Source organism: Artemia franciscana, chromosome 13 (assembly GCF_032884065.1).
Source record: "Artemia franciscana chromosome 13, ASM3288406v1, whole genome shotgun sequence".
Taxonomy (NCBI): Eukaryota; Metazoa; Arthropoda; class Branchiopoda; order Anostraca; family Artemiidae; genus Artemia; species Artemia franciscana.
The window spans coordinates 22,059,251-22,079,756 of record NC_088875.1 but is presented as its reverse complement, the minus strand read 5'-3'; the positions used below and the strand labels follow the sequence as shown (position 1 = coordinate 22,079,756).

At 34.3% G+C, this 20,506-nt stretch overlaps 1 protein-coding gene across 2 annotated transcripts in view; it reads right to left on the bottom strand.

Annotated features, from left to right (window-relative positions):
- Positions 1-20,506, bottom strand: part of LOC136034660 (aminopeptidase N-like) — a 118,247-nt gene that overhangs the window by 80,634 nt on the left and 17,107 nt on the right. For both annotated transcript variants that reach the window (XM_065715976.1, XM_065715977.1), the window contains exon 2: positions 4,031-4,066. In XM_065715976.1, coding sequence (XP_065572048.1) covers positions 4,031-4,066 — 36 coding nt within the window. The remainder of the gene's footprint in view (positions 1-4,030; positions 4,067-20,506) is intronic.

Genomic DNA, 20,506 nt, shown 5'->3' with positions numbered 1-20,506 from the left:
CAAAGCAAACTTTTCCCATAGCCCTTTCACGACTTTTTTCGGCATATTTTGTCGAAGTCAAAACACAAAACTACATTGTTACCTCAGCTTACCTTCTCACTGATTATCATAATTCTAGTTATGATGTACTCTTTGATAAAGTGTGCTGAGCTCTTAGCAAACTTGCCACTGATTGTAAATCAAACGATCTGACAGTCATATAAACCGACAGCTTGAACTGATTTATATTATGACTCTGGTTGAAGAGCAAATATCCGGTGTAGCATGTGCCCTCAGCTCGTTCCAGCAGAAAATGAGCTTGGATTCAAATACATCCAAAGCTCTGGCAGTAAGTCTTCTCTGAAACTTCATGTTTTGCTCGCCTGAAAAACTGCCAAGCTCGGAAATCTATGTTATTACAGCATTCCAAATTTCAGGTGCCTTACCAATCAGAAATACTTTTCCGCTCATATTAACTCCAACGTAATCCCTCAAATCAAGTGATACCAGAAAGTGGCATGACATCTGTGACTGGGGTAAAATTGATATGTCTAATTTTCAAAGCATAAGTGATGAAGAAATTGAAATATTTAATAAGCATTGAAAAAATCGAAGTATAGTTCCAGTTCCTGTCTCAGAGGTCTGGAATTAGTTTTTCTGAAAGTTAGATTTAATTCAACACGTATCATGCTGAAATTGTGCACGCACCAAGCATTGCTGAAAAGACAAGGGTGCTGATCCACAGAGTGCAGGTCAGAGCACAAAAGCCTAGCTGGTCCAGCAATCCGGAATTCACCAAGTCGTGTGCAAAGTCAAGATGTTAGTTCTATAGTTGGAAAGAGTGTGGTATACTACGCACCGAGACAGTGAACGAAGTATGCCTTTATACAAACGGACACTTCGTGAAAGAGCCGAAACGACATCGGAAAATTCTACAGTCACAATATCCTACAAAGAATGCAAAGACCCAAACTTTGTGTGGAAAATGTTAAAATACGGCAAATTAAAACCATGTAGTGATTTTGTCCTTACAGGTTACCAGTGGTGTTCGGAACCTGAATTTTCAGAACCTGATGCAGTCTCGGAAAGTGCTTATGAGAAGAGTTTAAAAAATGGTAGCTCAAGTTGAGCAAGTCTTTTCAATTAAACAGGGAACACTTTTCGACAAGTTCTCCTCGTTCAGACCGATTACTATTTCCCCTGTACTTTGTACAATATTTGAACCGATGATTATTGACGAAATTACGACGAGTGTTATATACCAGATAGCTAGTTTAGGTGAAGAAGCAGTTGGCTGTGATCATTAATATCACCATATCGCTAATTTGTTGGTACGTGGTGATGAAAACGATGAATTTATTTACTTTGCCTTTCCTTAAATCTTGACTTTTCAAGAGTATTCGACTTTTGTGTCCATGCTCATATTCTACTGAGTGCTTATAAAAGTGGTTTGAATTCTTCTCATGTAAAGGCTTTTCGTGATATATATACATGAACCTGAATGTCAAAGTTGAAATTACTTCAAGAGAATTTTCGTATATTGTCAGAGCAGTGTGACCGTATTGAAATAAAGTTCAACAAGAGTAAAACCGAATTCATGGTTTTTAACTACTGTGTCCAAGAGCCAATCTGTTTATCTCTTAGCCCCAATGTCGTCCTTGAAAAAGATTACCTAAAAAAAACTGGTTTTTTTAACTGAAAGTAAGGAGCGACATTAAAACTTAAAATGAACAGAAATTACTCCGTATATGAAATTGGTTGTCCCCTCCGCAATCCCTTGCTCTTTACGCTAAAGTTTTTAATTGTTTTAAAAAGCAGAATTGTGGCAAAGAGTCAAACTTTAGCGTAAAGAGCGAGGGATTGCGGAGGGGACAACCCATTTCATATACGGAGTAATTTCTGTTCATTTTAAGTTTTAATGTCGCTCCTTACTTTCAGTTAAAAAAAACTAGTTTTTTATGCAATTTCTGAACGTTTTTGAATTAATGCGTGTTTGATTTTGGCTCTCCACACAAAAATTATTAAAATGAAATTTGCATATTAATTCCGTTTTTGGCTAAATGGCTTTCTCTTAGTTTTGATCAGACGATTTTGAGAAATAAGGGGTGGGGAAAGCCTAGTTGCCCTGCAATTTTTCGGTTACATAAAAAGGCAACTATAAATTTTTATTATGTATATGAGGAGGTTTGTACCCTCGTAAATATCTCGCTCTTTACACTAAATCGTAAGTTTTGTCCCAATTCCTTAAGAATGACCCCTTAATCCAAAAGACCATAGAATAAATAGTTGAAATTACTAAAAATACTATAGCATATAGAGCGAGGTATTTATAAATTCGGTGACGAAATTTTCACTTAAATAGAAGAACGTAATCCCAGATCATATGATGACGAGAAACGAGATTTCTTACCTCGAGGAAAATATTTTTATGAAATTCATCAATGTCCTTTAATTACATTTTACTCGTTCTGACACTTTATTATCTTTAATTGTTTTAATGTAAATAGAATTAATGTTTCTAGCAAGACCAGCAGAGAGCTTCTCATCCTCACCCAGGAAATCAGTACTTGAAACTCAACAACAAAAAATTCTTCATATGCACATTTCACTTCATTACTGGACACATTTTATAAGCTTGTCAGTAACATTAAAACTACAAAATCCATACACCAAAATGTTCTAAAGAAACCAAACATAGAGAAAATACGCGATCAACATTAAAAATAACGAAAACTTTGGAGCAAAAGCTGAAAAAAAACGAAATTGTGTGAATGACAATTGAGGCTGGCCTAAAATCTCGACAAAGTGTTGGGAATCTGTGTTTTCACTAGACAAAAATTTTAAATGGTTAAACATTTCTAATCTAAAAACTATGCATTTTAAAAATTTATAACAAGTATTGAAAATTTTTGAAAACATTCGGAAAAAAACTGAAACTGATGAAAAAACCTCGTCAAAAATTGGAATTAAATGTTATCTCTAGCAAAATTTAAAATGCTAAAAAATGTCCAACTTAAAAAAAGATAAAGAAATAAAAAAAACACGATGGATCATTACTAATAACATAACCCATCGATAATTGAATTTAGACCCTTAGTTTACTTTAGATTAATTTAATTAAAGTTACACATAGTTTGGCTTAAATTAGCTTAAATTAGGTTAAAATAGGTGAGCACTTGCCCCAAAAAAGGGCTATAAGACATTTTTTCCTATCGACTCAAAGCTTGTAGCCTATTCCAAGTCCTTGCAAATAGTGGTCCCGATGAATATCTCATTAGCATAACTGCATTAGCACAAAATTAAGGCATGCATTAGTTATGAAAAAGCAGCCCAATGAAAGTTGAAATACGGGTTTTCTATGGGGACATACAGGCGTAAAGGTTGACATGCCTTTGCGCGCGGATATCTTAAATTTTAATCAAAAGAGGGTGAAAATTTAAGCTTACTACATATTGTTGTTAAAAATCGGACTAGCTTCAATAATAAAATATATTTGAACAAACAGGGGACTTGGTTGGCCCATTTAGTGGGAAATTCGTCTAGGGTGGTAGCACACTTTGGGAGGGGATGATAAAAACAGTGCTAACAGTTGAATCATACGAAATTTAAAGGACACTCATGAAAATCTATTCACATATTACAGGAATATGCAGGTGAATTTTTGAGAATCGTGATTATTCGAAGTTGGCTATTGTGTCAAGTAACCGTCCAGTATCTGCAGGTCTGTGTGCTGTCATGGATAACAACTTCTTGAAAATTGTATTTCCGGTATAACAATGAAAAGAAAGACTTAATTTGTTACCTGAAGTACACTATTTTGTTTTGTTATGCTAGCTTTTATACAAGTTTAATACAAGTTACACAGTTTTTTTTTACTATTTATAGTAGCAAACTAACCACGTAAAATTCAACAAAATACGAATTCAGGTTACGCAGCATATTTAAACTCTATGTAGATAATATGTTTTTGGTTAAGATATTCGTTTTATATGATTTTCCCAGCTTTTTGGTAATTTACTTTTACATATAGGAAAAGCAAAAAGTTTCTTACCTCTCTCTTCATTGGCTGGTACGATCGGAATATCACCTGAAAGTAAAGTGGAACGAATTTATAGCATATAGTCAAATAAGAGGAAAGAGATGAGAAGGAAAATAAAATTTTAAATACAAGTTCTGTCTATCAAAACCTTTCACAAGACTTGATAATTGGTGCTATTTCAGTGAACCAGCTCTATAAGGCCTAAAAAGCAAAAAATTGCGATTATTACGAATGATGGTTCTTAGGAACCACCTGAACTATCAAACGTGAAAGGGCCCGAGAAAACGGCCTTAACATATTAAATTTACAATGGGTGAAAATCAACAACCTGTACGACCAATACATGCAGCTAAAGCAAAGGGCATTGCTAAATTGTCTGAAGTAATCAAAATCAAAAATGAAGAAGAAAGACAAACGAGGTTAGAAGATACACAGCAGCGAGTATCAAAACGTATCAAAAATGTAAATGAAGAGCCAAGACACGGGCGGTTAGAAGATATGCGAAAACGAGAATCTGAGCGAGTCAAATATTAAAATGAAGAGCAAAGACACACGCGGTTAGAAGAGAAGCAACACCAAAAATATGAGTGAGCCAAAAATGAAAATGGAGAGCAAAGACATGGTCATTTTAGAAGATATACATATTAAAAGATATGAAAAACGAGAAATAAAGCGTGTCAAAATTAAAATGTCTCTGAAAATTGATATCTTAGGATATTCCTGCCTAAAAAGAAAAATCCAAATAGGTCATAATTTCGAGAAAATTCGTTAAGAGATTTAATTTTGGAAAAAAAGATTTATGTCAGTGACGTCATTTCCCTAAACTTAATTGCAGTACTGCAATGTTTTTTTTTCACATTTATGAGGAAAAGCTGAAAATAATGCATGGAAAAGTATACAATAAATTGCTTAAATAACAAATACTGGTAATTGTTAAAAATATTTCTATGTATTTTGACTAGGGATTAAAACACTTCTAAAACCATAAAAAAGACAACCATTAGTTGGAGGCTTTGTAGAAATTGTTAGAAATCGGACTTGCTTGAAGAATCAAACATCTTTGAGAATTGAAATGATGATTCTCTGGAACCACCTGAACTATAAAGGGTGATAAAAACACCCCGAACAAATTAGATTCACAACGGGTGATAATCAATAACCTGGACTATCAAATAAGACAAGACCCGAAAAACAAAAATTTACAAGCTTTTTAAATGATAATTCATTGGAAGAAAAATAAATTTTTGTCCCACCACCTGAACCACAACCTGGATTGTCATGCATAACTAGAACAATAAGGACAGCTAACGAAAAGGGTATTGGGAAATTGTCTGAAGTAATGAAAATCCCAAATGAAGAAGAAAGAATAATGATGTTAGAAGATAAGTGACAGCAGTCAAAATGTGCCAAAATAGAAAATGATAGTTATGATAATTGGGTTGGGATTCTGACATGGAAAAGATAATCAATGTTTACCATGCCTTTGTTTAAAAAAAAAGTTTTTGCGACATCTGTTTCATAATGACAAAAGACAAACCGAGGCAAAAGTTGACTCTCAAAATTTTATAAAAGCTCCAAGCCATCAAATAGCTATAAATAATGACATTAGAGTTTATAAGGACTTTAGCCAAGAACCTGATACTGCATCAGGCTCTGTCAAAAAACAAAGTCTCGGCGTTATGTTTTTCATAATGACAAAAGACAAGCCAAGGCAAAAGTTAAAGGTCCAATAACAAAAATGTATTTTTAAAGAGACTAATTTTAATTCAACGCCACTTACAATGCTTAAAGGGTTGACTGATGAAAATGAAGCATGGATAAATGTGATTAGTACGCTAGTGAAAGTGAGAATCGCAACAGCTAAATAAAATGGCATGGAAAAAACAACATTGAGAATCACATTGAATTGTAAGCTAAATTTTAAACAGCTATCTGTGGTTAGAAACCGGAAAATCCGTATTTGTTATCTGTAACGCATTAAGAAATTAAATGAGATGACGTATGAATCTAAACTGCTAAAGCAAAAGACGTGGAAAAAACTTTCTGAGGTAAAGACGAACAACAATTGACAGTTAAATCTGCGGTTCGAGAAAGACTGGCAGCAAAAAAGATCTAATTAGATAAAAACTTTTTTAAGAAAGAATTCGTATTTTTCAAAGGGCGGCTGCACCGAACCTGTGACGTCATGACATTAAGAAAAGGCTAAAATTGTCTGCTGTTAGAACACTAATGTCAATGAGAATCCATATATAGAAGTCTGCCACGTACTAAGTGCCATATTTATATATATATATATATATATATATATATATATTATATATATATATATATATTATTATAATATATATTATATGTGATAGTCAGTCAGTCATAGCAAGTCCTAGCAATGCTTTGCAGAAGAAATATTACTGTACCAGAAATTGGAAGGTCTAATATAATCCTTTCATAATTTTACAGCGATAGGAATATAAACGTCATAGTAATCGCACAGGAATAACAGTTCTGTTGAAATAAGTGTTGCTATTTGATAAATACATTGTATTCTGTATGCTTTGAGCTACTGAAGCATTCAGACTGGTTGTGCCACTTATTTTTCACGGGATAAATTTATCTTTTATTTGGACATAATGCTGGGCGATCCCAAACTAAAAAGGATTTAGGTACATTGCATGAGTCAACTTTTCCTTAAGAAAAAAAGCACTGAGCAGATTTCTACATATTCATATTTAGTTCAATTGATCCAACTTCTTAGGTGGTCACTTTGAAAAGAAGCACTGCAACATTCAATTGGAAAGTACGACAGGAGCATGTCAGTACAATGGGTAAAATTCCAAGCCCTTATAGAAAGAGTTTAACTCTTTCTCTCAATTCTACTTTATAAAACAGTAAATAACTTTAACGTAAAGAGCAGGACGCTGAGAAGGGAACAGCCCCTTTCATACACGGAGTAATTTCTGTTCATTTTAAGTTTTAATGTCGCTCCTTACTTTCAGTTAAAAAAAAAACTTTTTTTATGTCACTTTGTATTAACCAAGTGACATAGCAATCGCAAATTCTGTCGGTCTGTCTGTCAGTCTGTCGGTCCCGGTTTTGCTACTTTAGGCACTTCCAGGTAAGCTAGGACGATGAAATTTGGCAAAAATATCAGGGACCACACCAGATGAAATTAGAAATAGTCGTTTTCACGATTCAACCTTCTGGGGGGAGTGGGGAACCGGTTGATTGGGACAAAATAGAAAAAAATGAAGTATTTTTAACTTACGAACGGTTGATCAGATCTTAATGAAATTTGATGTTTGGAAGGATGTCCTGTCTCAGAGCTGTTATTTTAAATCCCGACCGGATCTGGTGACATTGGGGAGGGGAGTTGGGAGGGGCAAACCTAAAATCTTGGAAAACACTTAGAGTGAAGGTATTGGGATGTAAATTGAGGGGGAAAATAAGCACAAGTCCTAGATACATGATTGACATAACTGTAACGGATTCACTTTCTTTTGGGTAGCTGGGGTGGGGGGAGTTAATTCTGAAAAATTAGAAAAATGAGGTATTTTTAACTTACGACCAGATGATCGGATCTCAATTAATTTTGATATTTAGCAGTATATCGTGTCTCAAAGCTCTTATTTTAAATCCCTACCAGATCTGGTGACATTGGAGTGTTTGGGGGGGGAGAACCTAAAATCATGGAAAACGCTAAGATTGGAGGAATCGGGAAGAAACTTGGTGGGAAAGACAAGCAGAAGTCTTAGATACGTGATTGACATAATTGGAACGATCCGCTCTATTTGGTGGAATTGGGCTTCCAATCCGCCTTATTGGGGGGGGGGGGTAATTCAGAAAAATTAGAAGAAATGACGTATTTTTAACTTACGAAGGAGTGATCGGATCTTCATGAAAATTCATATTTAGAAGGACCGCGTAACTCAGATCTCTTATTTTAAATCTCAACCAGATACAACGTTATTGGGGAAGGAGGGAGGCATTTTGGGGGGGGGGCTGGAAATCTTAAAAATACTTAAAGCGGAGAGATCAGGATGAAACTGGATGGAAAGAATAAAAACCTGTCTAAGATACGTGACTGACATAACTGGACCGTATCTGCTCTCTTTGGTGGAGTCGGGGGGGGGGGGTAACTCGGAAAAATGAGGCATTTGTAACTTACGAACGGGTAACTAGATCTTAGTGAAATTTGATATTTAGAAGGATCTTGTGCTTTAAAGATCTAATTTTAAATTCCGACCAGTTCCTGTGACACTGGGGGAGTTGGAGGGGGAAACTGGAATTCTTCGAAAACGTGAAAATTGGGGTATTTTTATCTTACGAATAGGTGATCGAATCTTAATGAAACTGTATATATATACGGAAGGATCTTATGTCTCAGATGCTCCATCTTCGACTCGAATTAGATCCAAGGACATAGGGGGTTGGAGGAGGGAAACAGAAATCTTGGAAATGGCTTAGAGTTGAGAGATCGGGATGAAACTTGATGGGAAGAATAAGCACAAGTTCTAGATACGTGATTGACATAAATGGAACGGATCCATTCTCTTTGGAGCAGCTGGGGAAGCGTGTTAATTTGGAAAAATTAGAAAAATTGAGCTATTTTTAACTTAGAACGGGTGACCTGATCTTAATGAAAGTTGATATTTAGAAGGAATTCATGTCTCAAAGCCCTTATTTCAAATCCCGACCAGATCTGTTGATATTGGGGGGAGTTGGAGGAGAAAAACTTGGAAAACGCTTGGAGTGGAGGAATTGGGATGAAGCTTGGTGGATAGAATAAGCAAATGTCCTTGATACGTGATCGACGTAACCGTACTAGATTTGCTGTCTTTGGGGAAGCTGGGGGGGAGGGGTTCAGTGATTTGGCGAGTTTGATGCTTTTGAACGTGCTAGGACGATGAAAATTGGTAGGCGTGTCAGGTAGCTGCACAAATTGACTTGATAAAGTCGTTTTCCCAGATTCGACCATCTGGCGGGTTAAAGGGAGAGGAAAAATTGGAAAAAATTAGGTATTTATAACTTACGAGTGGGTGATCGGATCTTAATGAATTTTGATATTTAGAAGGACATCGTGACTCACAGCACTTATTTTAAATCTTGACCGGCATTAAGCCTCTGATTTTCCTTTTAAATTAATCTATTGATTCTTAGAATTTTGTTACAGCTCATACCATATGAGCTCTTGGCTCTTCTTGCCTCGTCACAAGTGCCATATGAGCTCTTAGCTCTTGTTTTATTTAATTTCTGAACGTTTTTGAATTGATGCAAGTTTGATTTTGGCTCTCCGCAGATAAATTATTAAAATGAAATTTGTATATTAATTTTTTTTTCCCTAAATGGGTTTCTATTATTTTGATCAGACGATTTTGACAAAAAGGGTGGGGGAGTATGCCTAGCTGTCCTCCAATTTTTCGGTTACTTAAAAAGACAACTAGAATTTCGAATTTTTAACGAACGTTTTTATTAGTAAATAATATACGTAACTTACAAATCAACTTACGTAACGAACTTCTTAAGTCGTATATTTTTATTATAAACATGAGGGGATTTGTCCCCTCGTTAATACCCCGCTCTTTACAATAAATCTTTAATTTTGTCCCAATTCTTTAAGATTGACCCCTGAATCACAAAGACTGTAGAATAAATAATTGAAATTATTAAAAATACTTTAGCGTAAAGAGCGAGGTATTTAGAAAGAGATGAGCCCCCCACATACATAATAATTTGTGTTCTTTTTAAGTTTTAATGCTGGTCCTTTCTTTCAGTAGAAAAAAATTTTTCATATTTATTTTTTCATTGTTTTTTTCAATAATGTTAGAGAATCCTGCGCCCCCTTCATGGAATTTCTCTTCTCCCATGACAAATTCCTCCAAGGGAAGATCCTCCTACGTAGCCCCTGCCCATCAACCCCACCCCCTTCCCAACCAAAAAAATACCCCTGAAACTGTCTGTACGCTTCCAAATAACCATTACTGTATGTATTAATTAAAAAAAACAAGTTTTTTTTAACTGAAAGTAAGGAGCGACATTAAAACTTAAAACGCACAGAAATTACTTCGTATATGAAAGAGGCTGCTTCCTCATCAACGCCCCACTCTTTACGCTAAAGTTTGACTCTTTCTCTCAATTCTTCTTTTTAAAACAGTAAAAAGCTTTAGCGTAAAGAGCGGGGCGTTGATGAGGAAGCAGCCTCTTTCATATACGAAGTAATTTCTGTGCGTTTTAAGTTTTAATGTCACTCCTTACTTTCAGTTAAAAAAATTTGTTTTTTTTTAATTAATTTCTGAACATTTTTGAATCAATGCATGTTTTGATTTTGGCTCTCCGCAGAGGAATAATCAAAACGAAATTTGTATATTTTTTTTTTCTTTTTGGCTCAATGGCTTTCTCATAATTTTGATCGAATGATTTTGAGAAAAAAAGAGCGGGGGACGAAGCCTAGTTGCCCTCCGATTTTTTGGTTAATTAAAAAGGCAACTAGAACTTTTAATTTTTTACGAATCTTTTTATTGGTAAAAGATTTACGTAACTTATAAATTAGCTTACGCAAAGAACTTTTGTATCCTCATGTTTTTATTACATAGATGAGGGGATTCGCCCCATCGTCAGTACCTCGCTCTTTACACTAAAGCTTAAATTTTATCCCAGTTCATTAAGAATGACCCCCTGAATCACAAAAGCCGTAGAATAAGTAGTTGAAATTACTAAAAATACTTTAGCGTAAAGAGTGAGGTATTAGAAGGAGGTGAGCCCCTCATATGGGTAATAATTTCTGTTTGTTTTAAGTTTTATTGCTGTTCCTTACTTTCAGCTGAAAAAGCTTTTTCACATTTATTTTTTAATTGTTTTTTTTTAATAATGCTAGTAAATCCTGCTCTCCCTTCATGAAAATTTTCTTCTCCCATTACAAATTCTCGATGGAAAGTTCCCCCAGCATATCTCCCTCTTCTCAACCCCTCCCCCAACCAAAAAAATCACCCTGAAAACGCCTGTATACTTCCCAATAACCATTACTATATGTAAGCACAGGTCAAAGTTTGCAACTTGTTGCCCCTCCCACGGAGACTCTGGGGGAGTAAGTCGTCCCCAAAGACATAGTTATAAGGTTTTTCGACTACGCTGAATAAAATGGCTATCTCAGAATTTTGATCCGTTGACTTTGGGAAAATAATTAGCGTGAGAGGGGGCCTAGGTGCCCTCCAATTTTTTTGATCTCTTAAAAAGGGCACTAGAACTTTTCATTTCCGTTAGAATGAGCCCTCTTGCAACATTCTAGGACAACTGGGTCGATATGATCACCCCTGGGAAAAAAAACAAATAAACACGCATCCGTGATCTGCCTTCTGGAAAAAAATGCAAAATTCCACATTTTTGTAGATAGGAGCTCGAAACTTCTACAGTAGGGTTCTCTAATAAGCTGAATCTAATGATGTGATTTTCGTTAAGATTCTATGACTTTTAGGGGGTGTTTCCCCCTATTTTCTAAAATAACACAAATTTTCTCAGGCTCGTAACTTTTAATGGGTAAGACTAAACTTGATGAAACTTATATATTTAAAACCAGCATTAAAATGCGATTCTTTTGATGTAGCTATTGGTATCAAAATTCCATTTTTTAGAGTTTTGATTACTATTGAGCCGGGTCGCTCCTTACTACAGTTCGTTACCACGAACTGTTTGAAACGCTGGTCAAAGTTTGTAACTTGCAGCCCCTCCCCCAGGGACTGTGGGGGTGTAAGGCAGCCCCAAAGACATAGTTTTATGTTTTTTTTACTATGCTGGACAAAATGGCTGTCTCAAAATTTTGATCCGTTGACTTTGAGAAAAATGAGCGTGGGAGGGTTCCAGGTGCCCTCTAGTTTTTTTGTCGCTTAAAAAGAGCACTAGAACTTTTAATTTCCGTTAGAATGAGTCCCCCTGCGACATTCTAGAATAAGTTGGTCGATACGATGATCCCTAGAAAAAAAACAAACAAAAAACAAACAAGAAATAAACAAAAAAATAAACACGCACCCGTGATCGGTGTTTTAGCAAAAAATACTAAGTTCCACATTTTTTAGATAGGACCTTGAAACCCCTACCGTAGGGTTCTCTGATATGCTGAATGCGATAGTGTGATTTTCGTTAAGACCCTATAACTTTTAGGGGGTTTTTCCTTTATTTTCAAAAACAAGGCAAATTTTCCCAGGCTTGTTTCTTTTGATGAGTAAGACTAAACTTAATGAAACTTATAGATTTAAAATCAGCATAAAAATCTGATTCTTTTAATGTATCTATTAGTATCAAAATTCCGTTTTTTAGAGTTTCGTTTACTATTGAGCTGGATCGCTCCTAACTACAGTTCGTTACCACGAACTGTTTGATTACCTATGCTTCCATTTAAAGATACGACTTGTGAAGGAACGAATTTTGATAAGAATTCCCTTAGTGATAACATGCTGAATATTTTAGGAATTTTTTTATTTTTTATTTTATTATTAGCATTATATACTAGCATTCCTTGAGAACATTCATAGGGAAACAGTGGAAAAGGGCGACACGGTACCAAAAAGAAGCTCATAGAGCTACTGCACATATTACGCTTGAATATTTAAACATATTAGGGGGAGAGACGAGTTAAGATACTAGGGAATGACAAATATACCCTAAACAGCAGTTAGCAGTGTTAACCCCTAATAATATCCTAGGAAACAACACAAAAAGCTCATATTTGGCTTATCTTTAGAATTTTATGCCTAAATTTAGGTCAAAATAATCAGCTTTGCCTGCTGTTGCCCACCAGTTAGAAGTCATTTAATAACAGATCTTGAATTTTCCAATTTTCCAAAAATCTTGAAAGATTTTCCAATCCTTGAGAAGATTATTTCCTATTGATTCTATCCAGTCATAGAATATCTTTAAATCAACGCGTATTTTAGGATGTATGAAGTTGTTATCACTCTGATCAATGGGGGAAGAGAATGAATGCAAACCTAAAAACAGTTTAAATTGGAATTTATTTTCTTATTTTCCCAAAGTGTTAGTTAGCTAGTTAATTACGGTTAATTAGTGATGGCAAAGAAACCCTATATTTCTTTTATAATTTCAATATTTTCTCCTTGGCAATTGATTCAAGTTGTCGTTTTCATGAGGTATTAATTGATTCTAAATGAATGATCTACCCAAAGGAGCTTCAAACTTTTTTGTTGCGTATACATCAGATACATGGAGACTGGGCCCGAAACATGGGTAAAACCCCTGGTGGAAAAAGATGTAATTCATACACGTGGCAAACAACACACACATGATCTGGGATGGGAAGTTCGCCTGGACAAATTTGCCATCAGTAGGAGTTGAGCCCACAACTTCCTATAAAACTAAGAACTATACCCTAAGTGTTGTCACTTCAAAGACTCCTCTCCCCTAAAATGGGCATGTTTCAAGGTTCTTACGGGCACGATCATATTTAGTAGATTCAAAATTTATTTTCACTTTCTTAGGGAACCAATTTTCTCACAAATTTAGATTTATAAGGATTTTTTTTATTAAAAAAAAAATAATTTCCGTTACAAAATTTTCTACTCTTACGTTTTTTCAGTTTTTCTACTTTAACAAGAGCCAAGAGCTCAAATGGATCTTGTGACGAAGTCTGAACCTAAAATTATACTCGGTACTAGAGTATCGATTTTGCTGTTCGTCTAGAAGCACTGAAATCGCCAAAGCACTGGAAATACCCCCTTCCCAACTCCCCCGAATAGAGTGGATACGGGCCGGTTATTTCAATTAAAGAGTTCCTGGTAACGAACTGTAGTAAGGAGCGACCCGGTTCAATAGTAACGAAAACTCTAAAAAATGGGATTTCGTATGGAAAAAGTGGAAATAAAATGCCAATAGTTACATCAAAAGAATTGCATTTTAATGCTGATTTTAAATATATACCTTTCATCAAGATTAATCATACCCGTCAAAAGTTACGAGCCTGAGAAAATTTGCCTCATTTTAGAAAATAGGGAGAAATACCCCATAAATGTCATACGATCTTAACGAAAATCACACCATCAGATTCAGCGTATCCAAGAACCTTATTGTAGAAGTTTCAAGTCCCTATCTACAAAAATGTGGAATTTCGCATTTTTTGCCAGAAGACAAATCACGGATGCGTGTTTATTTGTTTTTTTTTTGTTTGTTTTTCCCCAGGCGTGATCGTATCGACTCAGTGGTCCTAGAATGTCGCGAAAGGGCTCATTCTAACGGAAATTAAAAGTTCTAGTGCCCTTTTTAAGTGACCAAAAAAATCAGAGGGCACTTAGGTCCCCTCCCACGCTAATTTTTTCCCCAGAGTCACTGGATCAAAATTCTGAGATAGCCATTTTATTCACCATAGTCAAGAAACCTAATAACACTGTCTTCGGGGACGACTTACACCCCCGAAGTCTCCGTGGAAGGGGCTGCAAGTTACAAAATTTGACCTGTGTTTACATATAGTAATGATTACTGGGAAGTGTACAGATGTTTTCAGGGGGATTTTTTTGGAATGGGGGTAGATCTGAGGGAGGGGGGAGTTACGTGGGAGGATTTTTCCATGGAGGAACTTATCAAGGGGGAAGAGACTTTCAATGGGGGGGGGCACAGGATTTTCTAGCATTATTAAAAAAAAAACAATGGAAAAATAAATACGAAAATTTATTCTACTGAAAATGAGGAGCAGCATTAAAACTTAAAACGAATAGAAATTATTACGCATACGAGGGGTTTACCTCCTCGTAATACCTCGCTCTTTACGCTAAAGTATTTTCAGTAATTTCAACTATTTATTCTACAGCCTTTGTGATTCAGGGGTCATTCTTAAGGAATTGGGCCAAAATTTAAGCTTTAGTTTAAAGAGCGGGGCATCAACGAGGGGTTAATTCGTAGGTTACGTATATTTTTTACTTATGAAAACATTAGTAAGAAATTAAAAGTTATAGTTGCCTTTTTAAGTAGTCAAAAATTGGAGGGCAACTAGGCCTCCTGTCTCGCTTCCTTTTTTCTCAAAATCTTCCGATTAAAACTATGAAAAAGCCGTTTAGCCCCAAAAAAATTAATATACAAATTTCGTTTTAATTATTTAAGCGCGGAGAGCCAAGATAAAAAAAATGCATTAATTCAAAAACGTCCAGAAATTAAACAAAAAAAAACAAGTTTTTTAAATGAAAGTAAGGAGCGACATTAAAACTTAAAACGAACAGAAATTACTCTGTATGTCAACGCTCCGCTCTTTACGCTAATGGTTTTTACTGTTTTAAAATCTAGAGCTAAGAGAAAGAGTCAAACTTTAGCGTAAAAAGCGGGGCGTTGAGGAGGAAAAGCCCCTTTCATATACGGAGTAATTTTTGTTTGTTTTAAGTTTTAATGTCGCTTCTTACTTTGATTTTAAAAAAACTTGTTTTTATTTTGTTTTCACGTATCTAGGACTCGTGCTTATTCTTCCTATCAAGTTTTATTCCAATCTCTCCACTTTAAGCGTTCTCTAAGATTTTCAGTTTCTCCCTCCAATTCCCTCCAATGCCACCGTATCCGGTCTGGACTTAAAATGAGCGCTCTGAGACACAAGGTCTTTCTAAACATCAAATTTCATTAAATCCTGATCACCCGTTCGAAAGTTAAAAATACCTCATTTTCTCTAATTTTTCCGAAATAATCATCCCTCCACTCCCCCCCCAGGTCGTCAAATAGGGGAAGTGACTTTTTCTTATTTAATCTGGTCCTGTTCCTGATACTCCTGCCAACTTTCAACGATCGTTATATCGATCCCGTATCTAATTTCAGATCTTCTTCATGTAAAAATTGAATTCGTCCAGAATTCAAACCTAGGACCTCTTTTACACAAAGCAAGAATCATATTACTAGACCACCGAGACATATATAAGAACAATCACTGCAAATAAAATTTATTTTCAACTATCTCGTTCGCTCGCCCCACCCCCCAGATGGTCGAATCAGGGAAGTGACTATTTTTAATTTAATCTTGTCTGGTCCGTGATACGCCTGCCAACTTCCATCATCCTAGCTTATCTGAAAGTGCCCGAACTAGCAAAACCGGGACCGACAGACAGAATTTGCGATCACTATATGTTACTTATTAAATACAAAATGCCACAAAAACGATTCCCACTTTAAACGTATGTGGAGTTTTCATGAAAGAAATACACCTTGACTTAAATTTCGGAAAATTTCGAGTTCAAAATGTAAAACCTTTACGCATTATCAAAACAATATCAACTAATATAATGGAAATTCTTTATGATAATATCAAAAGCATACATGGTACTATTAAAATCATGCAAGTTATTAACAAAACCTTCACGGTATTATCATTATATTAACGTTTTTTTACAATATGGCAGATAATGGGTATATGAATTCACTTTTGGCTAAATAAAGAGGAATTTAAATTTTGTTTTACTTAGGTTTACTCTGGCAGCAATACTAATTAAAGCTACGTTGGTAAGATGAGAAAATAATTTTGTTGTCGTTACAGTCCTTTTTTCTAGTGGAACTGCATAATCATCATTTATTTCTTGTCAAACACAAATTACAACCCCTGTTGCTGAAACTTCGATCACTGAAGCATTGGTGAGACACTGGAAATTTTCAAAATAGAGATGAATATTTTTATGAAGGACTTAGGGGATTACCAATTGAAATAAAAATGAAAATATTGATCTGAGACTACTGAACTACAATGATCCGCCGATCAACAAAGTGTCCACGGCAAATTGCACTTCTAATGTTTTTCATATAATAAATTCAATTTATTTATTTTTTATTTGTTCCTCTAAATTCTGCGTCTTAAATTTATTGCACTTTCAATAAAGAACTTAGCACTATAGGTACAGGAGATACTGGGTATAGGGCTGGAAATTACGGGTACATCTAAAAATCAGTGTGAAAACCCCTCATACATTCCAGCTTTACTTTTCGATTTTTATATCTGCTATAATTACATTATATTAATAACAATCCATGTCAATTGAATTCACTCGAATGATGAAAATAACGTTCCTAATAAGGTGAGCGAATGGAAGCAATTTACACTGTGCTAACTTAGGGCGTTACACAAAATAATCCAGTATAAATATGTCACGTGTTTTAATTAAAAATGTTGAAAATAAAATAGTTGAAGATTTATCAACGATTATTTCATTTCAATTCACTGTTTTGCCAAAAGGCTTTTGGCAGGGGTTGGTAAAGTCGTTTGTTGGGTCGAAGACATTGACATGTCTCCAGGGATTGATGAAACAGTGTTTCGTAAACTTTGAAAGTAGACTTTTACGTGTTAGATACATAATTAAATTTGGATTATTGAAACATGAATTGAACATCCGGTGCGAGTTGTGCAAAAAAAAGAAAAATAAAAGCCCAAAGGAAAGAAGAAGAAATAAAGATGCAACGACGTTTGATTTCTTTTCAAACCGACTGTAAGTGAATCTATCACACTTTAAGTTTTGTTTCATTGAACAAGTTGCTTAAAACAATTAAAATGAATTTGTAGCTGCTTAAAACTTTTATTTAAATTAATTTGTAAATATGAAAGATAAGGTTATTTCCAAACAAAAGCGAAACAACTTTATTGTTTGTTTTCCTTTATATAAATAAGTGAAAATCGTCAAGATTATTGATAACTGTAAAGCCCTGTTACAGAAAGTGACCAGAAAATTCTTTTTGTTCATTAAATGCAGGATTGAAAAAGAACCTACCAGGTTCTTTTCAGAATTTGTAACACTGGATGAAATTTTCAGGTTGATTTTATGTGGAATGATTCAAATAAAATACTTTTGGGTAACTTCAAAAGTCAAACTGAAAGAGCTTAAGGAACCAGCTATAAAATAGGAGTTTTCATGTGCCCCTTCGCAAATTCTTGTCCAAGATCTAGATGTATAACCAAACTCCAATAAAATCAAGAAACAATTCTGGGCCATGATTTTGATTCTGGGATTATCAAAATACGTAATGTAAGTTAGAAATTATTAACGAAACGAAAAGTAAAATTTTTAAATTCTAATCAACGCTAGCACAAACATATTCTTCGGCTTTGGGTTTAGTTGTGTTACTTAGGGGTTGATATGGGTGGGGTTAGGATGCGTGGGGTTAGGACAACGAAATCAAACAGTTCGTGGTAACGAACTGTAGTAAAGAGCGACCCGGCTCAATAGTAAGCAAAACTCTAAAAAACGGAATTTCGATGCTAAAAGATAAATCAAAAGAATCGTATTTTTATGCTGATTTTAAATATATAAGTTACATCAAATTTGTGTTGTTAAATAACAAGAATAGATTTTTATTTGAAATTATACACGGCAATTTTTCTAAGATTTTGGCTATAAATTGTTGATTAAATCAAATGATGGAAATGGATTATACAACTTTTACACATCAGATCTACAATGAAATACTAGCCTAAGTTTTAAACTAATGTTTTAACTTTTTCCTATTGTCTAGCGTACCTAAAAATGGAAACCAAAATGTAGCATTTTTTAAGGGAGGCTTAAAAAAGGCTTAGAATTCAATCCCCTAGTAAATTTATTACTTTGTACCAGAAGAGAAAAAAAGCACTAGGAGATTTATTTTTGTTAGTTCTCATTATTATTTACTTTGGTATTAGCCAAGACTTGGGACTATGGAAAAGGAGACATGTAGAACAAAAAGACAATTTTTAATTAATAATATGCGCAAAACATTTACCCCAAAACCGCAAATGTACAAATTTCTTGTTTTAAGTGCGCACTAATAAATAGAATTAGTACAGAAACAAAAACATAAATAATAATGGTTAGCCTATGTATATTTTCAACTAAGGGGAGGAGGTTGTGCATAGTAGAAGTTCCTTCAAAATGTGTTAATTTCAATTTTTCTACATAGGCTAGGCACATAAATAAATGTAGACCAACATCAATTTTTTTTTATTAACCAAAGGTTAAAATCCATCCATTAGGGAGGGAAATGAGCAAAATTATAAATGCGTACCTTTTTCTTGATAACACTTGGATGATCAATTTTCACCTACATATTAATCTTTTATTATTGTCTCATTTTGTCCAAAATGAGAATAATTTGCAATGTTACTTTTATAATTTTATCACCACAAGCCTATTATAACTGTTCAAGTCTTCTATTATCATAGCATAAGATGGTTTTGGTAATTCTTATTTAAACTGCAAAATATTTGTCATTTTTGGAGATATCTGCAGTATATCTACAGCAGATGATATCTGCTGTAGGGCAACAATAGCCTACATTGGATTTTTGGCCATATAAAAGTTGTAATATTTTATTTGATTCAGTGTATATTACAGGCTAAATTTTTTGATTTTCATAAGCTTTTTTAATTTAAAATTATAATGCTGTTTTGGTACAGCTTACCTGGGACATTTTTTCTTTTATATATGCTTGAATGTTTAGATTTTTTTGTGAGGGGGGGGGGACAGGATAAATGATGGACTGTTAACCAGGGAAATGAACAAGCTCCTCCTAATATGATTTGACTGTCAATGAAAATGTTGTGACTTGTTTTTTGCAGCAATGTTTAGAAATGATAAGCTTACAATTAGTGCTATTGAATATTGAATATTTTAGTGCCAATTTTACAAATTGGTGCCAATTAGTGCCAATTTTTGAAGTCAGCAGAGCCTGTAATTGATTGAGCTAACCATTGTCAATTTTGAAAGGTGACAATATGCTTACAATCTTTTCTAACTTGTATTTGTATGTATTTGTTCTTAGCATGAAATCATGTCATCCAGTTAGGTAGTTACATATGAAGTATTTCATTAATACTAATTTCTTGATATAACTATTGGTATGGTAATTGACTATCAGATAATTTCATATAATCAATATGAGTTATTTACAGCACAACTATCTATTATGTTTTAAAGCTCCTTCGAATTATCTGATAATTTGAATGATACCCGGAATTCTATTTCTCAAGATGCATATCTTCCATACATTTTTATGCTTCTTCAAAACATATGTTAAATAACTTTATTCCCACTATTTATTGAGTTTTGCGATTCTTGACAAATTTTTTACTATGTTACAATGTAATCTTCAGAAAATCAACCAAGTCAGGCTTGAATATTTCGAAACAAGTTATTGTAATCAAACAATCTACATATAATGAAATAAAATATCACCAACATTGTAAAAAGAACATAAAGAAAAACAATCATACGCACATAGAAAGTTAGAGAGATGGAAGTAGATTGGCATTGTCAACATAATGATTTTTTTTTTATTAGCTTAATTTTTGATAGAATATTTTTGCCTTATACATGCTTTTTTCCTTAAGGAATAAATGTCTACTTTGTAATTTAAATTTGAGCATAAGACAACCTAAAATTTTTATTAAAGATAGTTCTATTTCGTTTTCAAACATATAAAGTATTTTCATCCAAAAGGGAATTGAAATCATTTTGTTTTATAGTTTGTAACAACATTCCTAGAACACTAAACCTATACCCCTCC